Below are 14,634 nucleotides of genomic sequence, written 5' to 3' on the forward strand. Positions count from 1 at the left end.
CTAACTCATTAAATTCATTTTGGTTTAAAATACTACTCTATAAGTCCTTTTTACTCCTGTCCTCAACCCTACTTTCCACCTCCATCACCCCGATTCCATTCTTCTACTGCCTTCTCTCAGATTTGGTTACTTATTTATACTCCAGCCCACTCTGATCTATTTAACTTTGGCCTATCTCTATTAAAATTTTATTTAAACCTTCCTACAAAAGATAGCTCCTATGCCAATAATCAGACAAACTCTATAGTAGTGAATGCTTAGTAAGTCCATTCTTCCACAAAGAGAACAGAAATTTAAGGTCATGAATTATCCCTACTAATGCAATAGTGTTCTTTCTACACATAGCAAAGATTGTCTGATGCTTAACTAATAACTTGCAGAAATGTGAAAACTGACATTTTTCCCTTGATTTAAAGCATCATTCCATTAGTGAATGTTTTATTTCTCCAATTCAGTTATAAACCTATACAACTTTCTAAATTTTAAAAGTAATATCTGCTATTTAAAATGTATAAAATACAGAAGAATATGAAGAAACATACATAACCAAAATCGAAAATGATTCATGATCCCACCACCAATGGGTAACTAGTACTAATATTTTAGAATGTATGATATCCTGACATATATTTTTACCAATCATCTCTCCAATCCCTATTAATATTCAAGAACATTTCTTTTAACATGGGATTGAAATTTTAACAATTCTCCCAGATATATAGGTTGTTTATAATTTTTTCATTATTATAGTTAATGCTCCAATAAATATTCTGTACATAATTCTTGATATATATCTGTTTCTTTGACATAATCTCCTAAAAATGGAATTAAATGGTGAACGGGCTAGAACATTTTTTAAGATCCGAAATCAGAACACAGGGCTGGCCAGTTAGCTCAGCTGGTTAGAGTATGGTGCTGATAACACCAAGGTCAAGGGTTCAAATCCTCGTACCTGTCAGCCACCAAAAAAAAAAAAAAAAGTCAGAACACAGTAACCACTTCTGCTATGTAATACTGCTTAATAATAAACAGTAAGTACTTACTTAATAACAATAGGAAATATTTTCCTACTTTTTTTTTTAAAAAAAAGCTACTCTAGTACATTTCAGTAAGGATATATACCCCTTACCAAAACGTTAAGAACAGATGTTTGTCCCTTATTAAAGAAAAACTGAAAGACCATCTTTAGGGCACATTACTCTTTGTGAAAAAACTGCCACAGTGAAAAGAATCTATAACTATCATCAAGCTATTTTAAAATGTAAAGTCAGGAATAATATACTATTTAACTCTGTAAGAAGCATTGATGTGTTTACAGGGATTATTGCCTAAGGATGAACAGCAATCGTTCAAACCCACATCTCCAGATCAGAGTCAGGGACAGCCTAGAAGAATCAGTAAGAACCAAGAGTAGAAGAAATTTGAGTAGTAAAGTTATGCCAAGAAGACCTGATCACCCTTGCCTTACAGATTTGTTTAATAAACTAAAAGCGTGATGAAGTTTCATAATGCACTTAAAACAAAAATGTTTGATTTTAATCCCCAAAGAGATGCTAGCCAGTTAGCTCAGTTGGTTAGAGTGCCACCTTATAACAACCAACATCAAAGATTCAGATTCCCATACTGGCTGCCAACAGAAACAAAAACAAAACAAAATCCCTAAAGAGGACTCTTGGTGTAAAAGACTATCAAGAAGGTATAGCTACAAAGTAAAAACACTGATCTTTTAACAAAAACATAAGAATTCATACATTCAAATGGCATCATTTTTTAAAAAGTTGTAAGAAGATAAAGAGTTTCTAGTAATGCTGCCACTGCACAAACATTTTCTAACTTGTTTTTGATATTTTTATTGTTTAAAAAATAGTCATTATTTGATGGTCATACGTCATTTCTCACTAATGATAGTATTTGTTTATTAATCTTATTTAATAGATTCTGCTTCTAATATATTTTAGCAAATTTTAAAAAATCAAAACAGCATTCTGAAAATCCTCAAGGGTGAATTTTCAGTGTGCCATAGGCACTCATTAATGCAAGAGCAGAATAGACATTTCAAAAGTTCTTCAGCAATGACAACAGATATAATGCCTTCTAAAATACCTACTTGAGATGATCATAATCATTCATCTAAGACCTAAGTCAATTATTCCCAACTATCACAACAAAAAAACTAAAATGGGAAGTATGGTAGACACACCTGAAAGGATAATACAATATGAAATAAGACATCACTATTACATCATCCTTCGGGGGTTTTTTTGTATTGCTCAAAGTATTACATCATCTTTCAACTATTTTAAAAAGTCTGTAGACACCTTCTTTGTAGCTTTTAGTTTCCTTGAACAGTTAAGAAATCAGAATTTTTCATTTTTCACCCATAAGGACAAATATTATAATTCTGACAGAGGAAAATTTAGACAAAGCAGAAGATAAATGCAAAGAGGCAGACAGCAACAATCAAGGCTGGAGATTCTCCACATAGGCACTACTGACATTTTAGACCAGATAACTGTTTATGGTACAGACCGTCTTGTACATCGTAGGATGTTTAACAGCATCCCTGGCCTCTATCCAATAAATGCCAGTAGCATACACACTACTCACACCTGATTGTGACAACCACAAATGTCTCCAGACATTGCCCAATATCCCTGGGGGCAAAATCGTCCCCAGTTGAGAACCACTGCTCTGGACTCTAAAGATGATAGCAAAATTGATCCTACAAGCAATAAATCAGATGATGGTTTTCAGATGATGATACCCCAGATGAACAATCTCATTCAAGAAAACGAATGAGAAATATATTTCTAAGGACAAAAAGATAATATGGTATCCTCATCTAGTTAGGCATTTAATAGGAAGGACTTCAAATCACAATATTTTGTGCAAAAACTGGACCATCCCATTTTGCTAAAAGGATGTGTGACAGTATTCTTCTATCTTTTATGATGTTTGTACACCAAAATTTATTTAATATAGTAAAATAGACAAATGTCGAAGGCAGATATGCACATGAAAGTATTTGGAAGGAAACAGATGATGTAATTCATCAAAAATGTTATCCAGATATTTATATGGAATAACAAAAGACCATGCATAGCCAAAGCAATGCTGAGAAAAAAAATAAAGCTGGAGGCATAACACTATCTGACTTTAAACTATACTACAAAGCTATAATAACCAAAATGGCATGGTACTGGCATAAAAACAGACACACTGATCAATGGAATAGAACAGAGAATCCAGAAATCAACCCACACACCTACAGCCATCTGATCTTTGACAAAGTCACCAAGCCTATACACTGCAGAAGAGTCTGCCTCTTCAGCAAATGGTGCTGGGAGAACTGGATATCAATATGCAGGAGAATGAAACTAGACCCATACTTTTCACCATATACTAAAGTCAACTCAAAATGGATTAAAGAATTAAATATACACCCTGAAACAATAAAACTCCTTAAAGAAAACATAGGAGAAACACTTTGGGAAGTAGGACTGGACACAGACTTCATGAATATGACCCCAAAAGCACGGGCAACCAAAGGAAAAATAAACAAATGGGATTATATCAAACTAAAAAGCTTCTGCACAGTAAAAGAAACAATTAACAGAGTTAAAAGACAACCAACAGAGTGGGAGAAAATATTTGCAAAATATACATCTGACAAAGGATTAATATCCAGAATATATAAGGAACTCAAATAACTTAACAGCAAATCACAAGTAAACCAATTAAGCAAAGGAGATGAATAGGCATTTCTCAAAGGAAGATACACAAATGGCCAAGAGACACATGAAAAATGCTCAACATCACTCAGCATTCAGGAAATGCAAATGAAAACAACACTGAGATACCATCTAACCCCAGTTAGGATAGCTAATATCCCAAAGACTGGAACGATAAATGCTGGTGAGGTTGCGGAGAAAAAAGAACTCTCATACATTGTTGGTGGGACTGCAAAATGGTGCAGCCTCTATGGAAAATGGTATGGAGGTTCCTCAAACAATTGCAGATAGATCTACCATATGACCCAGCTATCCCACTGCTGGGAATATACCCAGAGGAATGGAAATCATCAAGTCGAAGGTATACCTGTTCCACAATGTTCATTGCAGCACTCTTTACAACAGCTAAGAGTTGGAACCAGCCCAAATGTCCATCATCAGATGAGTAGACACGAAAAATGTGGTATATCTACACAATGGAACACTACTCAGCTATAAAAAAGAATGAAATACTGCCACTTGCAATGACATGGATGGACCTAGAGAGAATTATATTAAGTGAAACAAGTCAGGCACAGAAAGAGAAATATCACATGTTCTCACTTATTTCTGGGAGCTAAAAATTAATAAAAAATACACAAAAAAACTGGGGGGGAGAAGAAGACATGACAATTACAATTCCTTGAAATTGATACAACCAGCATACAGAAAGGACGTTGTTGGGAGGGAGGGGGGAGAGGACGGAAGGAGGGAGGTTTCGGTAATTGGCCAAAATAATCAACCACATTGTACATTGACAAGATTTAAAAAAAAAAAAAAATGTTCTGCAATTATGGAGTAAAGATTGCCATCTTCTCTTCCACAAAATTATGAGCTCTTAAAAGTTTTCAAAAGTATTGAATTTGGTGATGCACATACAGAGTAATGATAAGACAGAACTTATTAGTGATGTATTTGAGATCTGGAATCAGTACTGCATTTCAATAATGCAAGCAAAAAAGCACCAGAAGTAATTATAAGCTAGAACCTATTAGAAAAGTATCTGAAACCTGAAATAGTTTATATAGGAGTTTATATATTTTATAAAAGTCCCCACTGAGAACTAGAAAGTTGAATTTAAAGAAAATAAACAAGTTATTTAAAAGTAGTAAAGAGCAACTGAGGTCTTGAAGGGCCATGACCTCAAAAAGAAAGGAAATAATACACTGAGGCAGAGTCAACATTCTGTGCTTCTTTCCTCCTTGAGAGTTTTGCAGACACTAAACTGTGCTGTGAGAAACTAAGAAGCTAAGCAGAAAGCAGTGGAAGAGACTAAGAAACTAAGTAAAACCTCTGTTAGTTTCCCTGTGCTAAGGAGGCAAAAATTGGGAGTCTAGGTCCTACCACAAAAGAGATGCCCTGGTAAAACAGTCCTGGCTTTTAAATCAAGATCCCTAAGGAGCCCTGTCCTAGAAGCCAAAGAGAAGGGGGAAAAAAATAGAATAGAACTTATGAAAAACTGAAACTTAGCCTCTAATCATATCAATGCTTAATTGGATTAAAGTTATCTGTCCCTGCATTAACTGCCTACCAAAAGAAAAGTAAATTCTCTTCAGAGAAAAACAGCACCCAGAGCTTATACAGCTTTTTACGTATTATGTCCAGCAATCAACTAAAAAAGTATCAAGAATGCCAAAAGGTAGAACCACACAGCAAGGGAGAAAGTGAAAAGAGAACTTACCCACAAGTAATCAAGATATTAGAGTTATCTGGAACAGCCTTGAAACCATCTGTGATTAAGATGCTCAAGAACAGAAAAAGGTAAAGAATTTCATCTAACTGGAAGCTAATGAGAGAGAAGACTGAATGTAAATTTTGTAACTAAAAAAATAAAATAAAATAAAATAAAAAATGTAATAGGTTTAACAGCAGATTCAATGCAGCAGAACAGAGAGCTGGAAGATAAATCAGTAGAGACTATCCAATGTAAGCATAAATAAGAGAAATATAGGGAAAAAAAATGTAAGACAGATATGGGACAGAGTGAAACTCAAGTCTCAGGAGAGGTGAGAAAATAGGGCAGAAACATTATCTGAAAAGATACTTCCCCCAAATACTTCAAAATTGACCAAAGACATCAAGCTACAGATTCAAGAAACTCTACAAACCCCAAGCCAGATATATATTACACATACACCTGGACAAATTATGGAAAAACTGCCAAAAAGCAATAATTTAAAAGTAGCAAGAGGGGGATAAAAGACATTACCTTCAAAGAAGCAATAAAAATCCTGAGAAGTAACTTTTAAAAAGAAACCAGGAAAACCAGACTATCTTTAAAGTGCCAGCAAAAAACTGTCAACTTAGAATTTTATACCCAGCAAAACTATCACTCAAAAATAAAAGCAAAATAAAGACATTTCAAAGAGACAAAACACTGAGAGAATTCATCACTAACAGAGCCTCACTAAAAGTAACATAAAAGAAAATTCTTCAAGCAGAAGGAAAGTAACCCCAAAGATAAAGCTGGAGACTCAGAAAGGAAGGAAAGGCAATAGAAATGGTAAAAACATGACAACAATAGATGTAAATCCTCAGTGTTTAAGGTCCTTACATTGCCCAGGAAGTGAAAAACATATTATTCTAATAAGCCACAGATGTATGTTATAATTTCTAAGATAACCACTAAGTTAATAATGGAAGAACATATAACTAACAAGCTTATAGAGAGTAAAATTAGAATACAAAAATAACTGGTTAATTCAAAAGAAGGCAAGAAAGGAGAGAAAAAAGACAAATAGACAAATACTAAGGCAATAGAAAATACTGACATTGGAGATCAAAACAGAAATATATCATAATTATAATAATAATAAATGGACTAACTACTCCAATCAAAAGACAGAGTCTTTATCAAACTGGATACAAACATAAAACTCAACTATATGCTTCTTACAAGATATAAGCCTTAGATCTAAGTATAAAAAAATGTCTGGAAAAAAAAGAATGCAAAAAGATATACACAAAAAAACTAATAAAAGAAAGCTGATAGAGACACAGTAGATCTTAAGGCAGGAAACATTACTGCAGATAAAAAGGGACATCGTATAGTAATAATAACAAAAGGGTCAATCATAGAGGAAAACATAACAATTTTAAGTATGTGAACATCTAATGACATGGCCTTAAAACATATAAAACAAAACACAAAAGAGTATATACTGTATGGTACCATTTATAAAGTTCAAAAAGTTAGCACGGCCAAAGGCAGGGAAAGAGAAGGGAGGAGGGGGAGGACCCTGAGAAAGGCTGGTAGACCAGTACAAAGTTACAAAGTTACAGTTAGGTATGAAGAATAAATTCTGGTGTTACAGGGTGACAACAGCTAATAATATTGTACTGTGTATTTCAAGATAGTCAGAAAAGAGTACCTTGAATGTCATAACCACAAAGAAATGACAAATGTTTAGGTGATAGATATGCTAACTACTCTGTTTAGATATACACGCACATATTGAAACAACAAACTGTATCCCATAAACATGTACAATGAAAAAAATAAATTTCAAAAAAAAAGCCAAAAAATAGTCAGCATAATGGCTACCTTTGGAAAAGTGTATTAACTTGCAGCGGGTATAAGGGAGGCTGTAAAGTTGCCATAAATGTTCTATTTCTTGATCTGGGTGAATGGTTACAGGGTATGTGTTCACTTTGTTAAAATTCATAAAGTTGCTTGCTTATGATCTCTGCATGCTTTGTTATGTTTTTTATCTTTCCTTAAAAACAAACTATATAAAAGAAAAGTAAGAAGGTTATTGAAAATACTCAAGATAATGGTTATCTCCTGTGGGGACAAGGAGAAAGGACTGAACATAGAACTCCTACAGCTTCAACAGTATTGTTAACATTCTATTTCTTAAACTGGGTAGTTTGCTCATTGTATTTTTATACTTTTTAACATATGAGGGTACTTCAAAAAGTTTGTGGAAAAACAGAATTGAAAGAATATGAACTTTTTGAAGTACCCTAGAATATGTGTTATGCTTTTGTATATATTAAATACTATAAAAGCCTACGTATACATTAAATACTATAACAGCCTAATACATAACAGCCTATGCCGAGTCATGATTTAAAGCCAGAATTTAAAAGGCAAGCAGCGCATAAAGATTTAGAAAATTTGCAGCCTGGCCATGTGGTAGAAAAGCAGAGAGCTTTTTCAGAAGAAAAATGCAATGCTACTAAGATTAGTACAAAATAAAGGGATTATCAAGAGAAGGGGAAAAGGCCCTGAAGGCACTGCAGAAGCATCTGAGCCAACCCTTCCATTTCTGGCCCAATGGCCTAGGGAGACAGAATGGTCTCAGGGAACAGGCCTGAGGTGCCCTCAACAGTCTCACTGCCCAGGGGCACTTCAGAAAGCTGCTTCCAGCACCAGCACCCCAGCAGCTTTGGCTGCTGCAGCCGTGGCTAAATTGGCCCCAGGTGTCACTAGATGTGCAGCTTTGGAAAATACAAGCCAGAAGAAGCCTTGGCAGAGTCCACGTGGTGTTAGGTCTATAGGCTCACAGAATGCCAGAGCTATTGGAAGCTTGGGAGCCTCCACCCCAATTTCAAAAGATGTATGGAAAAGCTGGGAGACCCAGGAAGAGGTGTGTCATAGGGGCAGATTCACCGCATAGAGTCTTTGCTAGAGCAATGCCAAGTGGAAACATGGGGTCGGAGCTGCAGCAGAGAAACCACATCAGTGCCGTGCCTTGCAGAGCCATGAGAGCAGGACCTTCACGGAGACTCCAGACCTGTGGAACTCCTGGAGTGGAACACCAGCCTGGGAGAGCTGAAGTGTGGCCTGAGACCAGGAAAGCCATAGGAACAGAGCTGCTCAAGGACTTGGGGACCCAACCTGCACACCAGCGTGCAGAGGAGGTTGAACATGGTGTCAAGGTACCTGATCATCAGCTTTGAGATTTAATGCCTGCTCTGCTGGGTTCTGGACTTGTTTGGGAACTGTTACCCCTTTTTTTTGGCCTATTTCTCCCTTTTTTAATGGGAATATTTACCCTATGCTTGTCCCACCATTGTATCTCAGAAGTAGATAACTTGTTTTGACTTCACAGATGGGACTTTGAACTTTGGACTTTTGAGTTGAAAGAAGTTAGGACTTTGGGGATGGGATGAATGTGTTTACCTGTGAGAAGGACATGAACTTTGGGGGCCAGGGGTGGAATGCTATAGATTGATTGAACTGTATCCCCAAAGTTCATATATTAGAAGCTGAATTCCCACTGTAATTGTTGAGGATGGGAAATCCTATTATGGCAATTGAGAGGTACGGCCTTAAAGAGGTGATTAGATGGTAGAGTTATGCTGCAGTGAATGGATTAGAAATAGTGGTCATCGGCATGGTTATGAGGGCTTTAAAAGAAGAGCACATGAGGGGTTACTCTCTCTTTCCTCTGTCATTTTCTGACATGTGTGACCCCTGGGTCACTATTGACACCACCAAGACCCTGACCAGATGTGTTCCCTGGACTTTGGACTTCCTAGACTCTGAAACTGTAAGCAATAAATTTCACTTTCTTACCAATCACCCAGTTCCATGTATTTTGTTATAAGCAATAGAAACGGACTAATACAAAAACATACTCATAATTCAGAGTTTTTAGAAAGGAAAAAATTCCTTATACACCAACATGTCAGTGGAAGGTTGGACTGTAGGATATTTTATTTTTATTATCTACTTTTCTGCATTTTCCAATTTTTATAAACTATGGCTGTATTTTTTAATAATTTTAAACTATTTTTAATAAAGAAAAAACTACCCTAATTTCTACCTCAGTTGCCTAAAAAACATATCTTATACCCCAAAGTTAAAATTTTAAATAGCCACACAATAGTCAATGAACAAATTAAATGACTACCATAAAAAGAAGCATGAAGATGCTTTTTAGAATAATAGAAATGCCTATATCTTTATTGCGTTGATAGTAACATAGATATATGTTTGTCAAAATTCACTGAACTGGACACTTAAAATGAATGCATTTTACCAGATGTAAATTATAACCCAATATGGCTGATTTTAAAAACTATTTTTGCCTAGACACGTTAGAATTAGAAAAGAACATTTACATACAGTACCTACAAATTCCACAGCTATCACAATGATACTGCTTCTTATCTTTGTCAAACAGATGGCATATACTGCAATAATATTCTCCAAACAATGTGCTACATTCTTCACAAGTCTGTTGGGCCTAAGAAAAACACATGTAATTAAAAACTGGAATAAATTTACCAAAACATTTGGAGTTATAATTTGAATATAGAGAATTTATGTTAAAGTATATGCAGTTTTACTGTTTAAAGTTTTTAAACATCTAAGTCTAAGATAGTGTTTACTCTTAAGAGTGATAGAGGTCTTACTGGCATACTTTCAATTAAATTTTTCAAGCCACCTTAAAAAAAGTTTTTAAAAAAGAAAAAAAATGGAAATATGTCATAAAATCTTACATTCTGAATTTTTTCACAGTTTATGCACTGCACTTCCTTTACTTTAAAGCGATCTAGCTGGTGATCTTCATTGTTATCATGACATAACCGGCAAGTATAAAGCTTGTCACAGCAAGGTGCCTAAACTCCAGGGGAGAAAAAGAGATATAAGAAGAACCAAGAGAGGATAAATTTGCAATGCAGAAAGAAAATTTCTTCCTCCTCTTCTTCCTCCTGGAACGAATTCAAAGATTACAACCAATGGATCAGTTGCTACACTCATCCTAAACAACATTTCACTATTTTTGGCATATTTTATATTAACTAGTCCCTTCAACATCTATATGTCTGTATGAAGTTAAACACAGCCTTAAAGACAAAAGAATTATGAAGGATAGAAATACCTAGACTGATGAACTTAGAGAAAATTGTTAAGTGAAATAAGCCAGGCACAGAAAGAGAAACACTGCATGTTCTCACTTATATGTATTTTTATTTATTTTAATAAAAGTAAATAAAAATACAAACAAATAAGTGGGGGGGGAGACACAAGAATCACAATAATTCCTTGAACTTGTTAAAATAAATGAACAGATATGATGTTGATGGGAGTGGGAAGAGTGAGGGGGGGAGGGAGGAATTGGTAAATGGCCATAAAAATCAACTACACTGTATATTGATCAATTAAAAATAAATATTTTAAAAAATTAAAAAAAGAAATCTCTAGAGTAAAAATTAATCCCACAATACCCTAATCTCATTCTCAGCCTATACAGCAGACAGATGACCTTTAGACATTTCTAGATAAATTTATTTATATACTTCAACCCTTAAACATTACATATTCTAAAGATTATATTTTTATTTTACCAGCATTTATTAATCTTCAACTATATACCTAATATTGCAGAGGAATAAATGCAATAGATAGCCCATATTTTCAAGAGTGGTAAAGACTGCCAGTTGTCCAAAATCTATTCTCTCCTCCTTCCTGGGCACATGATCACCCACCTACACTACAATTCCCAGCCTTTCTTGCTGTTAGCTGTGACCAAAAGACTAAGTTCTTACCAAAAGAATATAAGCAGATGAAATCAGTGCCTGAGGGTTAAGAAACTGGGAATGCCTCCTCATTGTGGAATATACTATAAAGCATATGTACTTCACAGGGCCTGGTTTTCCAAAGCCTTACAGTTTCAAATATTGACCTTGCAAGGACAGGAAATTTTCCTCAGGGTATAGGTCTCTGTTGCAAGATAAGGATTGTGGCACACAAGGTTGCTGGCTCAAAGACAAACTAGTTACTGAGTGTTATGTAAAGATACTGAGAAATTGCTATAAGAAGGAATGTTTGCTAAGATCAAGCTTGTGTTGATAAGACCACTTAATTGCCTTATTGGAATGTCATCTGGCTTGTTTCACTGAAAGTTACCAGCCTATACTGTTAAACAATAACCCCACCTTCGTTCTCTTCCTGTAACTTCCTGGTCTGGAAAATAAATGCAGGAAGAGAACCCCAATTCGGTGTTAATTGCCCAAGGAAGGGATCCCTCTCGCTTGAGGGTTCCAGCAGGAAATTAACCATTTCGGGGCTTCTCACTGCTCAGAAGAGTGAGAAGGGCTTTGAGTAATCCTTTGCATCTCCATCACCCAGGAGAAGTGGAGTGACAAATCCGTGGGGGGTGAAGCAACACAAAGCAACACCTCATCCCTTTCCCCTTTCCATCAGATGAAACCTGGATATGGCAACAACCCAGCATAGATCATGAAGATGGCCACATGCCCTAAAACATGGCAAAATAATACAATGCAAAAATCTGGTCCCTGGAGTGACCAGGTGGAACAAGGCCTGATCGCTAATCTGGATCGCTCATCATGGCCTTGTTAAGAAGACATACTCTTTATTCTTTAAAACACATTATTGTTGGGTCTGTTCATTACAGCAACCTAACCTTACCCTAACTAGTATATCAAGAGATTTCAAGGCCAGTGGGCTAACCCAGTACTTTACAGTACACTGTGACCTTGCAGATCCACTCATTTCGGAAGGCTTCCTATGCCATGACTTAACAGTTCATTCTTTAAAGATTTCAACACCTGGCTTCCTTTCTCTCCAGCACTACACTTGTCCTAAATTTTACAGAACTGCATATCCAGAATGAAGATTCTTCCAATACCCTAACTCTCAGTTCCTTGACTCTCTCACTTCCAATGGCCTTGTCCTTCAACCCTCATAGTCATACCACAGAACAGTGGTTGTCAAACATCTTGGTCTCAAGTACCTCTTTACACTCTTAAAAATTATTGAGAATCTCAAAGATCTTTTGTTTATATGGGTTATATAAACTGACACATACCATAACATAAATTAAAACTGGTAGGTTTTTATCAGCACCGCACTCTCCCGAGAGAGCCACGGGCCGGCCCATAAAACTGGTAGGTTTTTAAAATATTTATTACTTCTTTTTAAAAGTAACAAACCCATTACATGTTAACATAAGTATTTTAATGAAAAATAACTATACTGTCCTCCAAAATAGCTGGATCCTCATATCCACTTCTGCACTCAATCAACTGTGGTTGAAGTATATGAAGAAACTCTGGCCCCACATAAATATGTAATTGGAAAAAAAAAGTATAGACTTTTCAGAGAATTATGGATATTCTTCTCTGATACTACACCAAAACTCAACAACTCAAAGGTTAGTCACAACATGGAATGTGAAATCTTATCAACGAACTTTTCTTTCTGTTACGTTAAAACCCACTGACCTATCTTGCACTTTGAATGATCTTTTACCCATATTGGTCATTTGGAAAATACCAGTTCATTCAGTTATGTAGATCTTCCAAACGTTCACACATTTGACATGTGTAGTGGATTGAATTATGTCCCCCCCAAACTCCCTGAAGCTTGAATTGTGTCCCTCAAGTTTTATGTATTAGAAACTTAGCCCCCACTGTGCCTGTTAAGAGGGTGGGAAATCCTATTATAGTAATTGAAAGGTGCAGCCTTGAAGAGATGATTAGATTGTAAGACCATGCTGTTCTAAATGGATTAAAAATGGTGGTCAGGGCGTGGTTCTGAGGGTTTTAAAAGAAGAGAGTACGTCTCTTGCTCACTCTGTTCTCTCTACTTCCACCATCTTGCAATATGAGACCTCTGGTTTACTGTTGCCACCACCAGAGGGACTTTGGATTTCCCAGCCTCAGAAACTGTAAGCAATAAATTTCATTTTCTTTATAAATCACCCAGTTTCAGGTATTCTGTTATAGCAACACAAAATGGACTAATACAACATGCTATATATCAAAAAATCACATTCCTTAAAAGCCTTGATATTGGGAAGAAAATCTCATCAGAAAAGTATTTAGGTATTTAGGGAAGCTTCCAAGCTCACAGAAGCTAATACAAGTTTTCCAAAATTTTAATTTTTACAAGAAAACTTGAATTTTATCACTGGCAACAAATACTGTCAGTTGTTTCCCTGTCATGAGTCTCACTTCCCTCCTTTTCAAGAAAATTTCTGCCAAATACCCAAGTCTGAGCGTCTATAGTTCTTTCAAGTAAAAAATGTTGTTCCATGAAAAAAGCAACTAATTCACTTTGCAATCCAATTAACTGCACAAGAGCTTTTCCTCAAGACAACCATACATTTTCAGTCTGCAGAAGTGCTTGATGAAAACTTCCCATTTTGTCAAACAGGATATTAAAAAGATATATACTGAGGAATTGAATTTGATAAAATTAATGATTTTATTGCTTCATCAATGACATTTTTAAGTGAAACTGGCTTTAAGTGGGGGGGGGGGGTGCGCTGGCTGGTTAACTTGGTTAGAGCATGGTGCTGTAACACCAAGGTCAAGGGTTTGGATCCCTGTACTGGCCAGCTGCCAAAAAAAAAAAAAAGTACAGCCTTGATTCACAATAAGGTACTAGCAGTTTTAAACATTGTGTTTTCATCATCAGTGCAAATATCATCACAACAAAAAAGACAAATAATATATTAGTATTCAAGAAAATAGTTTTGATCTCCAAGAGCCCTGAAAAGGCCTTAGGGATCCCCAGGGGTCTATTCACCACACTTTGGGAACTGCTGCTCCAGAAAAGAACTGCACCCTCTATGTATCTTAATTTCAAGCATGAAATTCTCTAACCGCCACCTCCTCTCTTTTCATCTCACTGCAGCAAGTCTTCCCTTTTATACACCATAGTTCCCTCCTCTCTCTCTCTCCACTCTCATCCACCAAAATCCCAACCCTAGTTAAATCTAACTCTCCTACTAACCTATAGGAGCAGCTGAATTTGGCTAGAGAGAAAGCATCACCATACTGCTTTCAAAGTCTCACTTTTAAGTCATAATCACTCATAAAAAGTGGACTCTTACTACCACGTTTCTCTAGTCAATAACCTCATTCTTCTAGAGTCTAA

General features: G+C 35.9%; 1 protein-coding gene across 3 annotated transcripts in view; it reads right to left on the reverse strand.

Moving 5' to 3' along the window:
* Positions 1-14,634, reverse strand: part of RCHY1 (ring finger and CHY zinc finger domain containing 1) — a 32,483-nt gene that overhangs the window by 15,525 nt on the left and 2,324 nt on the right. Inside the window, exons 2-3 of one of the 3 annotated variants that reach the window (XM_063107752.1) lie at positions 10,224-10,343; positions 9,852-9,967 (exon numbers count right to left, since the gene is read on the reverse strand). The exons of 1 other annotated variant lie outside the window; for it this stretch is intronic. In XM_063107752.1, coding sequence (XP_062963822.1) covers positions 9,852-9,967; positions 10,224-10,343 — 236 coding nt within the window. The remainder of the gene's footprint in view (positions 1-9,851; positions 9,968-10,223; positions 10,344-14,634) is intronic. One more of the 3 variants, XM_063107753.1, reaches the window with a different exon arrangement.

This window comes from Cynocephalus volans, chromosome 9 (genome assembly GCF_027409185.1).
Source record: "Cynocephalus volans isolate mCynVol1 chromosome 9, mCynVol1.pri, whole genome shotgun sequence".
NCBI lineage: Eukaryota > Metazoa > Chordata > Mammalia > Dermoptera > Cynocephalidae > Cynocephalus > Cynocephalus volans.